The sequence below is a fragment of the Amphiprion ocellaris genome, chromosome 18 (genome assembly GCF_022539595.1).
Source record: "Amphiprion ocellaris isolate individual 3 ecotype Okinawa chromosome 18, ASM2253959v1, whole genome shotgun sequence".
In the NCBI taxonomy this organism is placed as follows: domain Eukaryota; kingdom Metazoa; phylum Chordata; class Actinopteri; family Pomacentridae; genus Amphiprion; species Amphiprion ocellaris.
Genome location: NC_072783.1, coordinates 20,107,000 through 20,129,204, shown reverse-complemented (window position 1 = coordinate 20,129,204; position 22,205 = coordinate 20,107,000). Strand labels below are relative to the sequence as shown.

The 22,205-nt window shown below is 40.3% G+C and overlaps 1 protein-coding gene across 4 annotated transcripts in view; it reads left to right on the top strand.

The window, feature by feature from the left end:
• abcc3 (ATP-binding cassette, sub-family C (CFTR/MRP), member 3) overlaps positions 1-19,193 on the top strand; it is a 64,967-nt gene extending 45,774 nt beyond the window's left edge. The window contains exons 19-31 of one of the 4 annotated variants that reach the window (XM_035952220.2): positions 510-693; positions 795-903; positions 1,392-1,548; positions 2,281-2,488; positions 5,965-6,278; positions 9,986-10,185; positions 12,260-12,386; positions 14,057-14,158; positions 14,645-14,791; positions 14,879-15,037; positions 15,635-15,801; positions 16,162-16,356; positions 18,363-19,193. In XM_035952220.2, coding sequence (XP_035808113.2) covers positions 510-693; positions 795-903; positions 1,392-1,548; positions 2,281-2,488; positions 5,965-6,278; positions 9,986-10,185; positions 12,260-12,386; positions 14,057-14,158; positions 14,645-14,791; positions 14,879-15,037; positions 15,635-15,801; positions 16,162-16,356; positions 18,363-18,474 — 2,181 coding nt within the window. In that variant the 3' untranslated portion in view covers positions 18,475-19,193. Of the gene's footprint in view, positions 1-509; positions 694-794; positions 904-1,391; positions 1,549-2,280; positions 2,489-3,082; positions 3,394-5,964; positions 6,279-9,985; positions 10,186-12,259; positions 12,387-14,056; positions 14,159-14,644; positions 14,792-14,878; positions 15,038-15,634; positions 15,802-16,161; positions 16,357-18,362 lie in introns of those variants that run through there. The other 3 variants (XM_023278978.3, XM_055004610.1, XM_055004611.1) reach the window with 3 other exon arrangements.
• The last annotated feature ends 3,012 nt before the right edge of the window (positions 19,194-22,205 follow it).

Here is a 22,205-nt window from a genome sequence, read left to right as displayed (position 1 = left end):
TAATCCAGCTTAACTTTGTGTTTAGCCCTCATCAAGAAACATTGAATGCTAAAAACTAAATTGAGATGGTTGCCATTGTAAACATTGTACCAGCAAACACTAGCATGTTAGCATTGTCATTTCACACCTGTTCACATGCTCATCTTAGCATTTAGCTAAAGCACCACAATGCCAGCCTCACAGAGCTGCTTCCCTGGCTGTCCTATTTCTCAATGTTTACTCATTTGAGGGAGTTTTATCTTATCATTTGACCGTAAAGGAAGTTGCATCTGGTTTTATCTGTTTATTGCTCGGTGGCCTTTTCTGTTATGACACCATTCTCTGATAAAAATGGTGTGACTTCCGTTATGACTGAATTCTGCTGCCAGAGTGAGGCCACTAAGATTGCGTTTTTAAATAAAAGTTTGTCTATGTTCATCTGTAGGTTTGCTTTATTTACGTGCTTATATGGTGTTCTGTGTGTCATTTACTAGATCACAAAGTAATTTCTTTATGTTGTTTGACTCCAGACACGCATTCTGGTAACACACGGCATCAGCTTCCTGCCTCAGGTGGATAACATCATGGTGATGGTGGATGGCCGAGTGTCAGAGATGGGTTCATATCAGGAGCTGCTCAAACAGAACGGAGCATTCGCAGAGTTTCTCAGGAACTACTCCCTGGATGACATTGTAGAGGAGGACGAGGCCACCGGTACACACTTTTCTCTTCTGTCATCTTACAACAGTGCAAAGAAGATGGTTGAGCTTGTTTCTTGGTTGTGTGTCATACTGTTCTTTTCAATGCTTTTACAGAGGATTTACTCAAAGATGAGGAATTGTTCCCTGACGATGCCCTTAGCAACCATGCAGACATGGTGGACAGTGAACCAGTGATCAATGAAGCTAAGAGAAATTTTATGAGGTACTGGAAATATTTCAACAAAATTTTGTTGAGTTGTCCTTATAAGAGCCTTTCACAGTCTATGTATGCTGTCACAGTCTGTGCTTAAAAAGTATTAAGTAAGCAAAACCTCAAAACATGCTTATGTTAAAATGATTTTGATACAGCAGAGCAGTAACTGACTGGATATCTGGTCGTTAAAAACACATACGTAAATATTCTTGTGCTGGAAGTTCTATATGTAACATTTAGTACTTTATTGGCTTTTTCTTAATAGGATTTTCTTTGTTTAACTTCCTAACATTACTGTACTTAAGACATAAGACGTGGTAAAAACATAAAATGACCATTGCCAAACAGTGCAATACACAACTGTGCTTGAAAAACTGTTACTAACATAAAAATATATTAGGAAACCTACATTTGTAACACCATGGAAATAAAAGTGGCATCTTGCACACTGCCATTGTACACTGTCCTGAGCTCGTTGCCGTCTCTCCTTTTCACAGGCAGATCAGCATTATATCTGCGGATGGAGAGAACCCCAGATCCCGTTCAGTAAGGAGACAATTCTGCAGCCAAAGGAGACATTCAGAGACACAAGAGAAGAAGAAACCACCTGAGGTGGAGAAACTCATCCAGGCAGAGACAGCAGAAACAGGCAGGGTCAGTCCATCCATCACATTTCACTTTTCTTTTGCAAATATCTAAACTAAAAAGTATCTATTTCTATATTCTCCTCCTTTTCACAGTGTAGTGGCCTCTGGTCATTTATTTTAAGGGCAATTTTTGCAGATTAGTCTGATGAGCAGATAGAATAGAAAAAAGGTACCTTATTTCATTTCTTTTGATGACAAAACAATGCATTTGGCATTTTTCATACTAAACTGTCATTAATTAATGACACCATTCCCTCATAGTTTCAAATGAATCAGATTTAACAGGTGTAGGTATATGAGAAGTAAATATTTACACTTGCATTTAATTTCTGATGATGCATTACATTTAATAAGATAAATTAAATAAAACCAAAACCCTTAAAAAATTGTTGCAGTATCGTCGGTTTCCTATCTAAAAATGTCCAGTGTTAGACCCAGCACTATGCAGACAGAAAAAAATCTCTTTCTGAACATAATAACACCAGGGAAAACACTAAGTCTGTTATCATCTTACAAAAATAAAATATTTTTACACCATCAATGTGGCTCATTTATAGATTTCAATTTATAACAAACCTGTACTTCCTTGTTTCTGTCCACATACTTAAGATTGCAATATTACAAAATGCTGAGTTTAAAGAAACATAAGACCACAAAATACAGTTATCTGCATGATGAAACATCATAATGACCTGAGACTTGACAGTAATCTGTTAAATGTACTCTCATTCCTAACCAGGTGAAAACTAAAGTGTACCTGGAGTATGCCAAAGCGGTGGGGCCGTTGCTGTCAGTGTTAATCTGCTTTCTGTACGGCTGTCAAAGTGCAGCTTCAATCGGCGCAAACGTCTGGCTTAGCCAGTGGACCAACGATGCCTCGAGTAATCAGACCCAGGAGAATGTTCATATGAGGGTGGGGGTGTACGCAGCACTGGGCATTGCACAAGGTAAGAGACACTGATGCTGAACACGACAGTAAGTTATGAATAAAGCACTAGATGTATTTACTGTATAAAGCTGTCGTTTGTCAAAAAAAGTACAAGCTGTTCTTTCAGGTGTACTATGCTGCCATGTCATGGTGCTGAAATAATTATTATATCTGGACAGCAACTTCACTCAATGGTGCCACATGAAACTTCCACCCACACAGCTTCTTGTTGCTGGTTTCATTTAAATAATCTGAATGTATTTCCCTTGCAGCCAGTAGAAAGGTCTTTACATACTGTAAGATCATTAGAGAGTGCAGAAGACTGGAATAGCTTTAATACACAGACTCAAAGGGCCGCCATTACATCGAATAATTACTATGAATTGTTCTTGTTTGATGGTTTTTGTTGGTTGAATGCATGGGGGCTGTGGATGTGAAACAATGATTTATTGCAATGTCTTTCCCAGTGAACTGTTACTTTGACCTTTTTACACTCAGGACAGATGCTGCCTGTGTCTACTAGTAATTCCATTGCATTTTCATTCCTCAATAAAACCTTCCTCTCCAATATCTTCTCCTCTACTCCTCCTCCTGTGGTTCAATCCAATCCCAGGTATCCTGGTCATGATCTCTTCCTTCACACTAGCCATGGGGAACATCGGTGCAGCCAGGAAGCTGCACTTTAACCTGCTCGAGAACAAAGTTCACACGCCCCAGTCTTTCTTTGATACCACTCCTATAGGACGCATCATCAACCGCTTCTCCAAGGACATCTACGTCATAGACGAGGCTCTGCCAGCCACTGTGCTCATGTTTCTGGGCACCTTCTTCGTTTCTCTGTCCACCATGATAGTTATCGTTTCCAGCACTCCCATTTTTGCAGTTGTCATAGCACCCCTGGCTTTCGTATACATCTTTGTCCAGGTACTCGGGTAGGGGAATGGGGTTGTTGCTCGTGTGCCAAATGATCCTCTCTGTTCCTCTTTTCCTTCTAAATGTGTGACTCTTCCCTTTCCTGGAGTGGCATGCCGCATGCACGTTGGTGCAGCAAATTTTGTAACCTTTCAGTTTTGGCTTTTGTTTCTCCGTAGCTTGTGACGTTGTCCATGATGGTCACCTGCTGCTGTGGTCTTAATCATAAATTTACTTTGCTCTCTCCGCAGCCAAAACACTTCCTGTCTTGCCTGCAGCCTGCTTCGACACCTTTCCACACACACACAACACACACACATAAAGGCAAACACTCTGTCACGTTGACCAGTACAGTCTCAGAATGCATAGAATATACTGGAGCTGACTTCATATGGAGGTACTTCCTTCTTTATTCAAGAGCTTGCTCTTTCAATTTAAGATTATTTTTTCATTTTATGTTCAGATTTTGTAATTCTTTCCCACCATACCTTGCCTTCCTTCTCAAAAACCCCCTGCCCTCTGCTCCTGTTCTGAACTGCCTGTCTACGTGCAGATGCAGAATACTTACTTTCTTACAGAACTCCTCGGGTTTCTTAATACATATACCAGTGTTCATACTTTCCTGTACTAGCTACATATAATAGTATCCTCATAGCACATTGGTTTCTTACAGACTTAGATTTCTCATAGCATCTGTTATGGGCAGTTACTGTTTAATCCTGTTCAGCAGATCACTCGCCAACATGGACCATCCCAATCAAAGACCTCAAAAAAGAATTGAATTTAAATCTTACTGTCGATTTCTTCAGATTTAATTAGTAATGACATATTTGAAAGGATGCAGTGACAATTTTATTGGTCAATGTTATACGTAGCATTCTGTTGGTTGGGGACTTTGACAGGTTAGTTTCACAAAGATCCGAGAGCGAGAGCACAAATCTGAGAGCAGAAGTTTTGCAAGTGCATAGAAGCAGTCCGAGAGTGAGCATACTCACCCAAACTGAAGCACACCATATTTGTGCAGCAGCAGCCTATCTGAGATGCAGACAGACACTTTTGAGCAGGATCAGAGCAGACTTGCACCCGAGCAGGGGTTATTTGAGAGACAGGACAGAGATTGGAGGTAAAACATGACAAAATATGAATGTAAAATGAAGAAATAATGCCTTCAAACTTAAAGCTGATGTTTTTGAACAAAGATAGGAAATTAACTCTGTAACTTCTACATAGTGCCTGTTCATTTAAGCAACTAATGTAATGTTTGTCAGACTTTAGTGGTCCATGACCTCCCTCTAGTGGTGGACAAGTGTTAGTACAACAGAATCTACTCAGTTTACTGGGTCTTTATTGTAGGCCAGTGTGACTAATTTCAGGGTGTCTGGATTTGTTATGGGGATTATACAAGGTATGTCTGTAGAACTGGTTGTCACGATTATTGCATAGCCTTCGTGATTTAGTAAAGTGTTGTCATGGAAACATGGAGCTTCTCAGTTCTCTGGTGGAATAATAGCAGCTGTTCTATTAAGTTAAAAAAGAGTCCCACATATTTGTTTCAATTCAAGCTTATTAAAAACTCCAGTATTTCTAGTCTATTTATTATTTTTAGTCATAGATAATAACCATGCATTATTAGTAGTGAAATTATATTTATAATTGATGCCATACAGGATTTAGGTACAGTGCTAAAATGCTTAAAAACTGCAGCTGAATAAGACATTGGATCAGCCTCATTCAGTGTTATAAAGTTTTTCTTCATCACTTATATTAATTTAGGTGTGACAGAATGCAGACTTAGTGTTTCCTATCACAGCTAATCCATAGCTTTGTGTTACTTTACTTAAAATTGATCCCACTACAGTCTACAGAATTTAAATGTGGGGAAAATAGAGCACTGCTATTGGATTAGTACTCTGTGTGGGCAGATACCATGAGCTGAGGTATTAGGAGGTTTGTGAAAATGCAAAGTAAGTGCACCAGTTAATCCCATTAACACTGTTCCTATTATTACCATTGCTGTAACACATCTACAGCTGTGTAATTTATAAGAAACAACTATTCTAGAAAACTGATTTCCTTAAGTAGGTGAGGTACAGAGTCACAAGGTACAAATGTAGAGGCAGGTGACGTCCCTGTGTGCGTTGTGATCCCACATCTAAAGGACTGTGGCCTTACAAAGCAACAAGTAATTAGAAAAAAAATGATTAAACACCCTCTACTTTTATCAGACTGCCCTGGCACAGAAGAAGTGAGGATTTCTATGTCTTGTGTTTGCTTTAATCACATCCTAAAATACTTAAACTTAAAAATACCCTGCGTAGTAATAAGCACCATGGCAGCATAGTCAAAAAAATTTAAAAGGAGCACATAAAAGGACAAAGTGGTTATTAAAAAGCAGCTTTAATTTGGTCTTGTTTTCAGTCTTATTAGGTGTTCAAAACCCACAGTTGAGTGCTAAACCTGTAAAACTTACAGTGAGAGTGGAAGCTGCTGTTTCTCTCGACATTTAGAACGGGTTCTAATCTATTTAACGAAGGTGTTGTTGTGTTGTCACACTTGATCCCCTCCCCTCCCCCCTTCTTGCAGGTGTGCTGTTGTTGGTTAACTGCCTGTTGTGCCGGGCCTACAGTATGCTGCGGGCAGCCAAGCTCACACACCACAACATGCTTCAGGGGGTCCTGCGAGCTCCGCAGGCCTTCTTCGAGAGCACCCCTACTGGGCGGTTACTAAACCGCTTCAGCAAAGACGTTGATGCTATAGACTCCCACATCCCAGACAATATTGACATATGGATGCGCACTTTCTGGTACACACTGAATGTGCTGCTCATATGCTCTGCCCTCACCCCAATGTTCCTCATAGTCATAGCCCCGTTAATGGTGTTCTATTGGTGGGTTCAGGTAAATAGGAAACGAGTCTGCTAACTCATTAATACAACATGCATGTCTGAGAGTGTTGTTGAGTGTGTGTGCTGGTAGACTGCTGCATGTGTTGAAACAGTGATCATTGCTGTTCTAGTGCTTTAGGTGCTGTGTGGTTTGGTCTCTGGTAGTCCAGTAGGCATCGCCAGTGGTGGCTGTTGTGGCTCAGTGGCTCGTCTGTAGTTTAGGACTGCGTGAGCTCTAGTTTGCAGCACCACTTGGTTCAACTGGTTACGCACACTTTTTAGGTGATGACAATGCAATGCAACAAAACACAAGTCAATTTGAATTCCGATGTAATTGGCAAATTTCACTTATTCCTCTGAACCCCCATACCTGCCAGCAGCTTTCATAGGCCGGTTTTTCTTTTAAAAATTGCCAAAATTACACCATTTAACGTGGCATAAAACAGAAAAAATCGCCAGACGTTCAATGTTTCGACGGCCTTTGAACTTACCTTGTGTGATGCACAATTAGAAGAGAGAAAAAATATCAAAACCTAAGCCTAAAATTGTGATATCTAAACAAAGTTAAGTTATGCTACATGTCTCATTCAAAAATTTGCTAAAAAATAAAAAGTACCAGATCCTGTAAAACACAAAACACCTCAGCGCCCATCAGCACAACAGAGAAGCCGTTAGTGACTCCACTGACAAAAACTGAACTGCAGCCTGTGTTTAGACAAAGCAAAGAAGATGACAAGTGAGACTGAGAGGAAAATAAAGCATACTTGATCAGTAAAATAAATGCCACATGGCTCAAAAATAATGTACAAAGGAGCAGGCTTTCAGCATGGTGAAGTATTTTTCTAGAGCTGATGTGCAGAGTGGTGTGAAAACTGCTTAGACAGTAGATGTTGTTAAAATGCAAATAGACCTATCTAGTCATACATATCTATCGTATGCAAAGTACCTAATCCTTTCACTACATGGAACTCCTGTGGGCACATGTAAAAATACTGTAGATATTGATTCTTTTTATTTTCCATAGTTCATAAAAAACTAAAAATCCACCAATGGTATATGGTATTGGGGTTCAGAGGATTAAAAAACAGTCAGTTATTGGAGGCAGGGCTGCTCTGAAGGCAGACTTGATTCATATCAGATAAAGGGCTGTGCACATTCATATTTTCTCCAATATGTTGAGAAAGGACGAATATTCCTTTCGAAATGTGTAGTCAGAAGGAATGTGGTCTACTCATCCAAAAGGTTTCATCATTTTCAGAGCTCAGAATTTGCCTACTAACTAACTAAGAAGGGCTGTGTTCGTACAGGCTACATGTTGTTGTGAGGTTATGCAAATAAAACTATTTTTATTACCGTATGTGCTTGCACAGGTCTCAGTACCAGGCAGCTTACGGAAGACTGATAATTGTTCTGCCACAGCAGCAGCTCTGTCTAACTGTTAGCGGTTATGGTGTCAGAGCCAGGTGAACTGTGGTAGCTGAGAACAGCAGTTAATGGTGGTGTGTGGGTGTGTGTGTATGTGTGTGTGTGTAGTGTTCATCACTACAGCATAATCAATAATACAGCAAATTCCAAATCAATGCAAATTTTTGAAAATAAACACTTAGTAGAGGTCTAAGTAGACTATTTTTGTGTAGTGTCATAGATGGTTAACTGAAATGTTTGGGTTAAGAATGGCATTCAGAAATATATGGCAATGTTAGCTTAATAGCATTAGCTGCCTGTTGCTCTCACTCTAGACATCAAGAGGACAAATTTCTGCCATGTCAACAGTTTTAAGACATGAAATTCAGTTTACTTGTCACAACGAATACTAATTAGTCTGTGAAAACACTTAATGAATTCTTGTATGGTTTTGGAGAGAGCTTCCCAAGTAAAAAACAAAAACAAAACAACAAAACCCCACAAGATCAATCTTATTTCATCTTGGGCTTGATCCCTAAAATGTTTGATAGAAATCCTGCATTACAAACCGTAGATGTGAGGTTGAAGAGGATCAAGCTGTGTCCCATACATAGGATAAAATTCAAGATTCCTTGACCGGAGCTTCCTTAAAGTGACATATGAGGTATGATCAAAAGGTTCAGAGACTGCCGATAAAAATGTGAATGCGGTCTGTATTTGCATTGCGCTGCATCCCTGTCGAAGTGGTCCTCTTGTGCAGTGATGCACCGCTTCCAGTGCTCTTGTAACACTTCCTCAAAGTCCCGTCATGTCAACAGGTCGATGACGATTGTGTTGTTGCAGTCTAAGTACCCTCATGCCATCGCAACACAGTTCAGGTGTTTTGCGCTGAATGCTCTCCCTCAGACACCTCAGGACGTTTAAAGTATTCTGCCTTGACCAACCTTGCGGAATTTATTCAAAGTGCACAAACAGATAAACACTGAAGAGAACAAGCATGGTCCTGGTGCTCCTCACATGATGCCTTTTCTGGTTTTGTAACTGCGGACTCTTCCACCACGAAAAGTGCAGTTTCTTCTCTTTCATTGACACTGATGATCCCACACAAATGCGTGCGGTCATAAAAACACACAGCGAACACAAAAGTGGTCACAAAAACACATCAAACTCAGGTCCCTATGTTGATAGCACAATGTCACGTGACACCCTGAGTCCTGACAGTTACTGCTCACTTGTGTACTAGGCGCATGGCATGCACATGCAACACAGTCTCAGAACTTTTTGATCAGAAAACACACTAAACCACTGGAGTTCCCCTTTAACACACTGAGGTGAAATCATACCATGTTTATCATTTGGTGCTTCAGATTAGCTTTCAATTAAGCCAACAAACACTAAGTTTAGCGATTAAGCAGTGTAACATTCCCTATGATGCAGTGTCAGGTGTAAACTCACTACTTTTGTTGCATTAAGTGATGAAAAGACTTGTGTCATAATATACATTTCAAGCATGCCCTAAAAATACTCAGTCTGTCATAAGTCAGTCAGAAATCAATTAGACGATTGTAGGACAGGTAGTCATTAAAGGGATGGCCTTTATACTCACTTTGTCATACTAATCAAATCTAAATTCTGAACTGAAATCAGCTGCACTAACACAAGCTCATATGATTGCTCCACTTTGTCATGGCATCCATCCTGCATGGCCTGTCTCTTTGTTGCATTATGTGTCTTTAATCGTACTGTTTGGAGGGGCTTCTGTTTGATTGATGCAAACAAAAATAGCAATATGATAACACATTCTGTAGGTGCTAAGGTTAACAGAACTATTGCTCAAATCTTTTATCACTTTCAAAAAACATGAGACTATAAATTTGGTGTGGATGCCGATGTATGTGTAATGAAAAACAAAACACCTGCAGTTAAAGATCTCAGTGTTGTTGACCCTGTGGACAGCATGTATGTTTATATGTTATATTGGTGACTTCATTAAACTGCTGACATGCACCTCAGAATGTAAAACATTCCTGTGGTTAATGCAGCAGAGCTGATTTGCATGTAGACTTGGAACTCACAGCTTCAGCTGAGCTTGTGTAACCACAGCTAGCACCTCATCAGAAATCTAAAAATGAATATCAAATAAGCCCTGCAGGTGTTTTGTCCACATAGGCTTCCTTTATTACTCTGCGTGTGAATGAATGTGTGTGCGTGTGGGCTTGTCTGTGTGCATCATTATTGTTTTCAAATATCTGAGCATTTTTAAAGCCTTGCTGGGTTGTAATATTGTGTTTGTTTCTCTCCCTTCAATGCTTGTAGAGATTTTACGTTGCCACATCTCGGCAGCTAAAGCGTCTGGAGTCAGTCAGCCGCTCTCCCATATACTCCCATTTCTCTGAGACCATCACTGGCTCTAGTGTAATCCGAGCCTATGGCAGACACAATGCCTTTGTACTGATGAGTGATATGAAAGTGGATGAGAACCAAAAGAGTTACTTCCCTGGTATAGTGTCCAACAGGTACGTATCCTGTTTCAGCTCAGCACAACAGAAGCTCTGTGTTCCAGTTTTGTTGAAAAGGCTTCTTCTGTCACTCTATACACAGCCACTGGTGTCATGGATGAGGCATTTAAGATCCTCTGTCTTTGTGTTGTTGGATCTGGGCCAGTAGCAGTGTTGAATTAAGGCTGCTGTTAGCTCATATGTTCTATCATCACATCAGATAGGTGTTCAAAGTCAAATATATTACATTTGAGGGTAAACAGCCTTTGAAAACTTTCTGATAAGCTCATAGTGTCAGCATTATAGTTACAACTAATCATTATTTTCGTAGCTGCTTAACTGATCATAACTGTTACTTTTTAAAAATAATCGATTGCTTAGTAAACAATGCAAAATGCCCATCACAAGTTTTATATTTTGATGGTCACATTATCAGATGTCCTAATTTGTACATCAGATAACCCAAACCCAAAGATATTCAACTTGCAATAATGTCAAAACAAGTAGAAGCCGCAGATTCATGAAAATAAAACGCCAGACACACCAGATTAAACTCTAGGTCAACTGTACTGCACAACATATCCTATACTGCAGTCTTTGCAATCTGCTAGTTGCATTGTTTCAGATTGTGAGTTCAATTTGAAATTGATTAAGTGCTCAGCTCTTTTTATACCACACACTTACATTTTGGCTCAAAGTGGCATTCATAAATACAAATCAGCGGGAGCACTTTATTTCAGGCAGTGTGCAAAGTGTTTCATGTCTGTGTTGTATTCATCCTATAGGACTCAACTTTGTCCTGGTTTGAATATGAAAAATATGTTTAAATGAATATTACTGCATGATTCAGAACTTAAGGGAATAGTCTGAAATTTTTGGCAGTTTGCCCATTTGATTTGTTGTCAAGCGTTGGTGACAAAATATTACGTCTGCCACTGTATGCTGCAGCCAGGAGGTGGTTATCTCAACAGGATCAGCAGCTTTCCTGTTATGTGACAAGTGGTGGTTAAAACCACAGCCTTAGATGTTACTGGTAAAGGGGGTTTTGCAACTTTTAGACAGCTAAGACAGCAGTTTCTACCTGCTTCCAGCCTTTTTGCTAAGCTGATCTATTTGACTGCTCGCTGTAGTGTTTTGTTTTTCACATACCAATAAATAATTCTTGGCAAAAAAAAAAATAATGAAAAGTGCCAAAACACACCTTTAAATACATGTCAGTTTCTTCAACGTCTTATCAAAATCGGATAGTGTTTACTTCCTTTATGTACTGTATTTGAGTCTGATAAAAATGTCTGTTTGGATGATGGAGACACATTAAACATATTCTGCAGCATTACACAGGGTTTCCATCAACAAGTGTTAGCACTGACGAAATATCTACAACAAATGTCTCAAGCGAACTCCATTACATCCCTTTTGTTGGAGATGTAAAACACAGATGGTGAGAGGCACAAAAGACAACAACCTTTGAACACTGGAACACAGTGTTTACACGCTTAATTGAAAATCCACACAACCAAGGCTCAAAGAGTCATTACTGCAGAAGGATTCATTTAAACATTTACTACTCGGCGTATACACTCACATACCTAAACCACAATGTTTTGTTGTACAACACCTCAGCACAAACAACTCCACCCTCCAATTGGACACATTTTAATCAAACTGAAATAAAGTAAGTAAACACTATCCAATTTTGAATAATCAAAGAAATTGACTTCCCTTTAAAGGTTTGTTTTAGCAGCTTTTAATTTTTTTATTTGCCAAGAATTTAAGGATTGATATGTGAAAATATATTACAGTACACCACACTTCCACCTTTACTGTACTCTATTTAATGGCACCATTCTCAGCAGACATTTTGACTGGTTAAAGTACAGGTTAACAAAGGTTCAGTTTCACTTGTTCAGTAATCCAGAACATCAAACTTGTTACACTTTTATGTAGAAAACAACCCTAACTGTGGCAACATTACTGTTAAATTACCTTATAGGGTAATACATTTGCACTCACTTCCATATTTATACCGGAAGCTAAGTGTCTGAGTTCTCTATGAAGTCTGACTTATAACTGTCACCCTGCTGTCCTACAGGTGGCTCGGAGTGCGTATCGAGTTCATTGGAAACTGCATTGTGTTGTTTGCTGCTCTGTTTGCTGTGACTGGAAAGGAGAATCTGAACCCAGGCCTTGTGGGTCTGTCAGTGTCCTACGCTCTGCAGGTACTACTACAAACTAACTGCCGTAATATTATCTACCTATACCATATGTTACCAGTAATTGACAGTTTGAATGAGGTAGCTGTGTCATCCTCATCTTTACATATGCTGACTTTACAAATGTTGTATAAGTATTTATCTGTTAAAGCTGTACCAATCAGTATTTTCACTCCGCCAAGGAATGTGGCAAAGTTATATGATGATCTGCATACGTTTGTCTGTCTGTGCGCAACATTACTCAAAAACAGAGTAACAGATTTGATGAAATTTTCAGGGAAGGTCAGAAATGATACCAGGACCAAGTGATTAGATTTTGGCAGTTATGTGGCTTATAGTCTGGATCCATGGATTTGTTAAAAATTTCCATATCATTGCGAGATAGCAGCACAGCGTCGCTGTAACTATGACAACAAGTGAACAGTACATCAGCTGCTGCTGACGATGACAAGATTGCGATCCTGCTACAAGTCCACCACGACTTACCCATCAAAAATGATACAAGGAACAATTGATTAAACTGTGGGGGTGTTTCCGAGTCCCATCTATTCTTGCCAGCTGCTACATATTTAGGTCATGCCATTCGGTATCCGTACATAACGTACACATGCAGAACACACCTGTGCTCAGTGCAAGGTCATTTTTTATTTAAGATTTCAGCCGTCAGAAATGATACAAAGACTGAGCCTTGGCAGAGTACTGCATTCTGAGTGCTTTTCCTGTTATATTAATATTGGATTAAATTAGTCTTTTAGCCTCTTTTAACTCACTGTTTTGGTTTCTCGTGTCATCAACCTTGTTTTCAACATCTTGCATCTTTTTACAGCCATAAAAGCTCTGATACAGCCAATGTACACCAACAGCCCGACACTGAACAGCAGAATTTAGCTCTGTGGTTCTATAAATATGTAATGAATAAACAGTTTTGACCATTTTATTATTAGCCATTTATTCCTTACTTTAAGTCTTTTTACCACAGACTTACTTTTAACTAACTCTTACAGCTTTCATGTTTGGCCAACTCTTTCAACAGTTTATTTAATACTTTTCTCCATTTAAACAGTTTAGAAACACTTAGTCATGTCTTTCAACTGTTCATCTGTTATTTAGCCAACCATTACTTTTAGCTAAATATTTTAGTATTTTTTACTTTAAACAGTTTTAACCACTTAACCGTCACTTTGAGCTAACTTTCAACTATTTATCCATTATTATCCATATACTTAACTGTTTCGATCAATTATCTATACCTTATAAGTAATTCAAGCATTTATGTATTAACTCTTTAGACCTTTGTTGCTTGCTAACATGTTCATACACTCAGTTTTAAGAGCTAGTGTTCAAGTGTTACCCCGGGATTCAACATGTGGATCTATTTCTAATATTGCAATTTTTTTTACATAGCTGAGTTACTCCACAATGTCTACACACACTTTCTGCCTCCAGAAGTACCTACTACTTTGGCTCTATTACTTTATTCTGTTCTTGTTTAATGTCTCTTACAGCTGTAAAGCCCTTTGAATTGCCTCACTGTTGAAAGTGCGGTAGAAATACATTTGCCTTGCCTTGTTTAACTGCAGTACATATAGTAATCGTCATTGTGAATTGCTGACATACATGATATAGCATTAAAAGACCTTATAAGCATGACTTTAAAGCCAGCACTGTTTTAATAGGTGACCATGTCTTTGAACTGGATGGTGCGGATGACTTCAGATCTGGAGAACAACATAGTAGCAGTGGAGAGGGTGAAGGAATACTCTGAGACCAAGACTGAGGTATGTTATGAAGCATGGGAGTGAATTCATACAGGATGTGTCCACTTCTGCTCTTTTGTTCTGCACCTCTGTTCATGTGTTTGCTTTTAACGTGTTTGGCATTATCCTGCACTTTAAACTTAGGAATGTGCCCACATTCCAAACAACTGCCCCGCTGCTCAGCTCAAACAACACAAGACCTATAAACTGTAACTAGATCCAGAAATGTTAGATACCTGGTGCCAACAAGGGCCCCTCTGTTACATAAGACAAACAAGGCATTTGTACTGTACACAATGTACTTTTTGAGCAGGCATCATAATATGTGCCCCTTCTGTACTTTGTTTGATTCATCCAGAGGTGAGTTAAACATTCGGCAGCTCTGAGTGACTTTGAGCTGTTTGAGTTCTTAGAGTGATAAACATATCAGTTCTACCTAAAGCCAAGCAGGCTAGTGAGTTGTTCAGAAAGTTTTCCGACTCCAAAAAGCTGTGTTTGTGTTCAAAGGCCCCCTGGGAGGTGGAGGACAAGAAGCCCTCTTCTGAATGGCCCATGCAGGGGAATGTGGAGTTCAACGACTACAGCGTTCGATACCGAGAAGGACTGGACCTTGTCTTGAAGAACATCACGCTGAAAGTCAAAGGGGGAGAGAAGGTGGGAGGAGGGTGTGGTGAGGTGATATCTGACCAGCAAGAATAAGCAGATCAACAGTGTGCTGATTACAGTTGTCTTTCTGTGCAGATTGGTATAGTTGGCCGTACAGGTGCTGGCAAGTCCTCCATGACGCTCTGCCTCTTCAGGTTGCTGGAAGCAGCAGCAGGAGAGATCACCATTGATGATGTGAAGATAGCTGAGATAGGCCTGCATGACCTGAGGTCCAAACTCACCATCATCCCGCAGGTACACAGCCCTCACAGTCAACCTCACTCAAAATGGGGTGTCAGTATGAATCATTGTGGCCCAGTACCCATATGTTTCAACTGGATCTTCTGGTCTCTATCACAGCTTTCCTCGTAATACATTTTGTTTACGGATTTATATGACAAGCACAGTGTTCACTGACAGACATGAAGAATGAGTCAGGTAACACAAAAGGCCAGTTTTCCATGTTTCCATCTTGCCAGTTGGTAAATTCTATTTCAAGGTACACAGCATAGCTGATATACAGACTAATATCTGAACTAGTTTAATCAACAACCATACCGTCAATATTCTCAAATGTATGTCAGCTCCCTTTCTGTTGTTTATTTAAACATGACTCTGAAATCACCAGATGGCATGACTCAGTAAAAACACTGGAATTAGGTGACCACTTAGCCTGGCTCTGTCCTGGTAAAAAAGGCAGAACTATTGCAATCAGCTGATTAATCGCTAATTAATAGCAGTGTTCACTAAAAGCGACATGATTCATGCTTACTTTTCACCAACGCCAGCTAAACAGCTGTGGCCAGTGGTGAGCCTGTGTTTCAGCTTTTTAAAGTCCACTCTCTGCCACAGGAGCCGGTGCTGTTCTCTGGGACACTGAGGATGAACCTGGACCCCTTTGAGAAATACACTGATGAAGATGTGTGGAAAGCTCTGGAACATTCTCACCTCCAAAAATTTGTCAGCAATCAGCCAGCAAAACTGGAGCTGGAGTGTTCGGAGGGAGGAGAGAACCTCAGGTGTGTTCAGAGGAAGAGAACCACAGTCAACAAGGGTTCTCTAACTGTGTTTCCATAATATAATTTATATAAGAGTTCATGGGACTGGCAAAATTTGAAAGAACTTCCTCAATTTCATAAATTGCTTTTACACTCACTTCATGTGGTTTTTAATCTTTTTTTAGATTTAATGAGCTTCATGAGAGATGGAAACACCTTTTTTGAATAAGTTCCTCAGCAGTAAACATTTAACTCTCATGACTGATCAGCTACTGCTTTTGCTATATTCGTCTTAGCATGATTTTTTTTTTGGCCACAATTCAAAATTTGCTTGAGCTTCACTAACATGGACTGATAGGTTGTGTGCTGATGTGTTTCCAGTGTGGGCCAGAGGCAGCTGGTGTGTTTGGCTCGAGCTCTCCTGAGGAAAACAAGGATTCTCATCCTGGATGAAGCTACTGCTGCTATAGACCTGGAGACAGACGATCTCATCCAGTCCACCATAAGGACTCAGTTTGAAGACTGCACCGTCTTCACCATCGCACACAGGCTCAACACAATCATGGATTACACAAGGTTCGATCTGTATATATGTGCTATTACTCTGAAGGAAAAATCCACCACAAAACTCTTTATAACTGTGAAGAGAACAGCAAGTCTGTTTTGTAAATAACCGTTGATATGATGAAGTATTTCAAGTGGGCCCACAGTGTAGAAGATCCTACAGGTATTTAGAACACTCACACTGAATGTTGTGGTTTTGGTTCCAGAACCAGAGAGAGAGAGGGAGTAAGCACGCTTTCAGCAGAAGGATTCAACAATTCGACAATTCAATCAGATCCATTAGAGAAGAGGCAAAGAGAGCATTGGTCCATTAGCAACAGCTGTGTGTGCAACACGCAATACATAATGTTGCTCTAAAAGCATTTGGGGATATTATATAGATATAAAGGACATTGCTAAATAGACAAAGCGCCGCATTATTAAATTATAACACTAAATAGCCATTTATAAACCTTGTCTTACATACAACTCATGACCATGTTCCAACATATGACATACACTGTCATGTCTGATAAGCATCTGAGCCACTTTCAAATACTCTAAGCATTAGTAAGTTCACCACTGTGCAATATCATTGTAATGCCAAATGGTCCTAATTGTTTTATCTTACAATAATTGCATTATTTCTAAGTTGAACAGGAGGTATTTCCTCTTACATAAGATCAAAAACTGTTTAGATTTACTGTATTAGAAATACAGGCCCCACAGTTAAAACTCAACGCAACAAAAGTCAGTACGTTTCATCACTGAGAATCAAATATCTTGATTTTATTTTTGTATTTTACATTTTTTTCCACCTTTATTTTAGATGACAGACTCAATCCTCCTCTGCATGGAGGATAGCAGTGTTGCGCAGTTTTCTGGAGAGATGCTCCGTTCTTCTTCACAGACTATTTTTTCAGCTGCTCTTTGCTGAAGGCATTCTGTTTCTCTACTTTTCTCCTAAAATACCCCAAAGGTGTTCTATTGGATTCAAGTCAGGCGACATATTCGATCAGGTCATAGTTTCCATGTTTTTCTTCTCTAGAAACTCCTGTGTGATTTTGACATTGTGCTTTGGATTATTATCTTGCTGGAATATTGCTCTTCTGCCAAGCTTCTGCAGACTGGGAGTCATCTGGTCAGCCAGTGTTTTGGTATATCCACAGGCATTTGTAGTTGCATCGTTAAATATCATTTCCCCAACACCTTTCGCACTTATGCAGTGCCATATCATCACACTCTAACCTCCGTGTTTCACAAATGGGAGCATGCATTCACTGTGGTAGTCCTGGCCACAACAAATAAATCATCTTACCAAAGAATGTTCTCCGAATATTCTCCCAAGTCTGAAGCACTTGGCCATCTGTTTCTCTGAGGTAGACTGTAAAGGCAGTGTGTCATTTTAGGAAAATAACCACTATAGCTCTGATTAGTGGTACTATGGCTTGTTCTGTAACTCCTGATTACTGTTGGAACTGTGTTTCAACAGATTTTATTTGGTTGCAGATCTTCCTGTATCCTTTTCTGTCTTTGTGAAGACTCAAAGCAGCAGGCAGACACACAGATTATGCAAAATAAGTTCTGGTGTTCAGAGGCCTCATTTTTGTTGTACTGGTTTTCTACTTTTGGGTCTGTATTTTCAATATAGTTTTTCTAAATTGTTCATTCAGATATGAGTGTAGAAATAATTCAGGAGAACCAAAATCAAAAACAACGATCAAAGTGTACTGCCTGATGAATGCAGCCTGTCTAGACATGGGGACGACTCATTTGAAACCATCTCACATTTACTGATGTTGCACTCAAGTTTGTCCCAACATTTTTTCTGATTTGCCTTTGCCAAAGAAGACATTCCTCAATGATAAAAAGATAAAAAGCAATAGAATGAGTTTTAAATAATCAGATGTAATCACCAACATTGTAATTTTGTAAATGCAGTTTATATTTTTTTCAGTATGTACATATATTTTGCTATCTGGCACTGTTTAAACTGTACAGGCTTTGTGAGTGAATCATCCTCTCCTCTCTTCCCACAGAGTGCTGGTGCTGGACAAGGGACAGATAGCTGAGTTTGACAGTCCTACAAACCTCTTATCACAGAGAGGAATCTTCTACGGCATGGCTAAAGATGCAGGACTGGCACAGTAGAACCGCTTTCTGGTCCCGATGACACGAACTCTGGCTGAGGATCAGCTTAGGTCACATCAGTCTCACTCTTTTAGACCTTCTAAACTTTTAAACCTGGCAGTGGAACTGAAGAGTACTTTTTATGTGCACGTGTTCTTTTTTCAGGACACTTACTACTCTTGTCGAATCAAGCCTGAACTCCTTTGCAGATTTGGGTCAGTTAGCAGTTGCAAAGAGTTTTAGTGTTTGTCAGAAGCCACTTCAGGTCATTTACATGCTCTTTGTTGTGACTGTATTGTCCTGCATGGCATCCCTGCCCATCTGTTTGGTGTCTAAATAGAAAAAAAAAGCCATATATGCAAATGCTGCTTGATCCAAGTCTGCTCTTTAGTGCCTTCTGCCAGTGGGATAAAGAAAGCCAGTGAATGTATCATTTTCTAATCGGCTGTCTGCTGCAAAACAGCAAAAAAAGGAGGAACTTTTTTTATTTTATTTTTTCTACAAAGAAGAATACTGTGCCACTGTACCTTCCTCACAAGAAAATACTACAGTTTTGTGATAAACCCACTTATTTTTGTACTGTAACATTATTTAAGCTACTTTTTAAAGAACTGTCTCATTTAGGGAAGTTTGCTCAGTTAAATATGTGATTCTTCTGTGAACCAAATCTATAAAAACTTGAATTCTGTACCACCAAAATATGAGATATGATAATGCCTTTATTAAAAAAAAGAAGGACATTTGTGTGCTGTTATTATGGGAAATTATGGGATTAACATCACCGTGAGCATTCATACATAGATCTCTATGGTAATGTTAACAGGTTCTTGCATGAATTCATGTAAAATCACTGAATAGGGCAAGTAATATTAAAGTCAGACCACCTCCTGTAGAAACATAAATCCCATTAAGGCTTTCAAGGTAATATATTATTTTTAAAATCACTGTCTTGTTGCAAAGTTCAGTGCTGCAAAAAGGCAAGTTTTTCTGCAGACTTCCTCCAGAATCTTACTGTAGTTTTTTTTAAAATTTATTACATGATGCTGTTCATTTCTTATTTCTTTTGCCAAATGAAAGCCCTGTCTGTGTACAAACAGCTCCATTTTTGTCTCACCCAACCACATAACTGATGAACAAAAGCTTTCTTCTATGACCAGTTAAGCTTTTGTAAAGGCTGGGTGAGCTTTTGTGTGCCTGTCTTGGAGAAATAAAGGCATCCTTGGTCAACACCTATGGACACCAGCATTGTGCTATGTCTACTTTGAGATGTTGGCACTAGAATTGCCCAGATTCATCAGGATGGTCTTGGTGGTGAACCTTGGATTTTTCTTGAACACACTTTCAGCTTCCTACCATGACCTTTAAGATTTTTCACAGTATGGAACTACTTTTTTTTAGTGATGCTTTGCACTGTGGCCATTGGGTCTTGGAAACACTTGGACTTGACTTCATAGCCTGTCCCCATGAACTGAACAGAAATCTACTGCATCAGCTCTTCTGCAGTTTGCAGTGTATTAGAACGCACTAGAACAAAGCAGAAGCTACTGGAGGAGTAGAAGAATATATAAGCTGACAATTTCAGGGTATGAATAAGTTTGGATGTGGCATTTAGAGAATGTTTTGTCACTTGTTAATATAACTTTCAGCCAAAAGAAGCCTATCAAGTCAAATATAAAGTCACTATAAATCAAAATTTGGCATTGGTATCACAAATATGGGGTGTAATTATGTACCTAAACAGGGTTGCTATATTTGACTTGATAGCATGGTGTTACGGCCAGCGCCTCCTACCCTGTGTGTGTGTGTGTGTGTGTGTGTGTGTGTGTGTGTGTGTGTGTGTGTGTGTGTGTGTGTGTGTGTGTGTGTGTGTGTGTGTGTGTGTGTGTGTGTGTGTGTGGGTGGGCGTGCGTGCGTGTGCGTGTGTTTTAACTACCGTAATTTCTGGACTAGAAGCCGCTACTTTTTTCTCACGCTTTGAACCCTGCGGCTTATACAACGATGCGGCTAATGTATAGATTTTTACGTGCGAGCTTCATGCCATCAATACGTTTAGCCTCGTCACATCAGACCAATAAAATTACCGAACAGGTCACAGTGGACCAATGAAGCTGTTCAAATTAAATCAAACACACTCACACTAAATTCTTCAAATCAGTCATTTTGCGCTTCATGCACACATCCTCATCATGGAAAACACGGAAAGAAATGCATATGATGCAGCTGTTGCAGGCCGAGTCTGCTCTCCTTTACCCTCGGCAGGTTGCGATGTGTGTGTGTGTGTGTGTGTGAGTGTGTGTGTGTGACGTGAGGAGGAGCGCTGCAGGTGTGTGTGTTGCAGAGATGAGTGTGGAAGCGGAGGCATAGTGAGATGCACCATGATGATACAGCCAGTTATACAGGACAAGAGTGGGAAGCCAGTGCACGTGGACAGTTGCTGCTGGTTCAATAAAGTGCCTCATTCTCCCCCTGCAAAGTTTGTCCGGACTTATATCTGGCGGTTACCATTAACGAGCCCCGCTAAGCTAAGCGGGCTAGCGCTGCCCGAGGCTGCCCAACCGCTAAGCTAAGCGGGCTAGCGCTACCCGAGGCTGCCCAACCGCTAAGCTAAGCGGGCTAGCGCTACCCGAGGCTGCCCAACCGCTAAGCTAAGCGGGCTAGCGCTAACCGAGGCTGCCCAACCGCTAAGCTAAGCGGGCTAGCGCTACCCGAGGCTGCCCAACCGCTAAGCTAAGCGGGCTAGCGCTACCCGAGGCTGCCCAACCGCTAAGCTAAGCGGGCTAGCGCTGCCCGAGGCTGCCCAACCGCTAAGCTAAGCGGGCTAGCGCTACCCGAGGCTGCCCAACCGCTAAGGTAAGCGGGCTAGCGCTAACCGAGGCTGCCCAACCGCTAAGCTAAGCGGGCTAGCGCTACCCGAGGCTGCCCAACCGCGGTTCGGCGGCCGACAGAATCGGGTCGGAAACACAGTTTTTTAGTTAAAGGCAACCGATCTGCCTGTCGAAGAAGGAAATAGAGCGTAAGCTTGATATCAATGAATCAATGGTGAGACGTTGGAGTCGGCCGCGTGAACTGACTCAATACGTTTTACTGTGATGTTACAGGCACTGCTCGGAAAAAGCATACTTTAATTAAAAGTTTAAAAAAAAATCTTTCTGTGTAAATATCTCATGTTACAACGTGGACACCTCCGGCTTATAGTCAGGTGCGGCTTGTATATGTACAAAACCTTCGTTCTTTTTCAATTTAGTGGGTGAGGCTTATATTCCGGTGCGCTCAATACTCCGGAAATTACGGTATATGTTGTGGCTATGCAAATAGGGCTGTGTGATCCCCACTCCCTGGTTGGACCACGACGGCAGAGGCGTGACTGCAACCAGGAGGCTGGTGATGAAAGGACAGAAACTTAAAGTACCTGCGACTGATCTTATCTCATCAAAACTTTCTTGTGCTGTATGTAATTCTCCACTCTAAGTAAGGAAACTGTTACTTTTATCAAACATTGAATCCTCAAATAACCCCTTGCCTGGGGGTGTATCATTCAATGATTTTGTGGTTTTCATTGCTGCTAGGAGTTTTATTTGATTCCACTGAATAAGCCCATCATTTCCAATGTATTTCTAGCCCCAACATGTATCTATCATCACTGGGTTTGACAGGAGTTTATTAACCTGTATGAAATCTTTCATTTGTGAATGACATGTTCAGACTGTGGAGAGCCGACTTTACCCTGTTCTGAGGAAGTGATGGGAAATTTT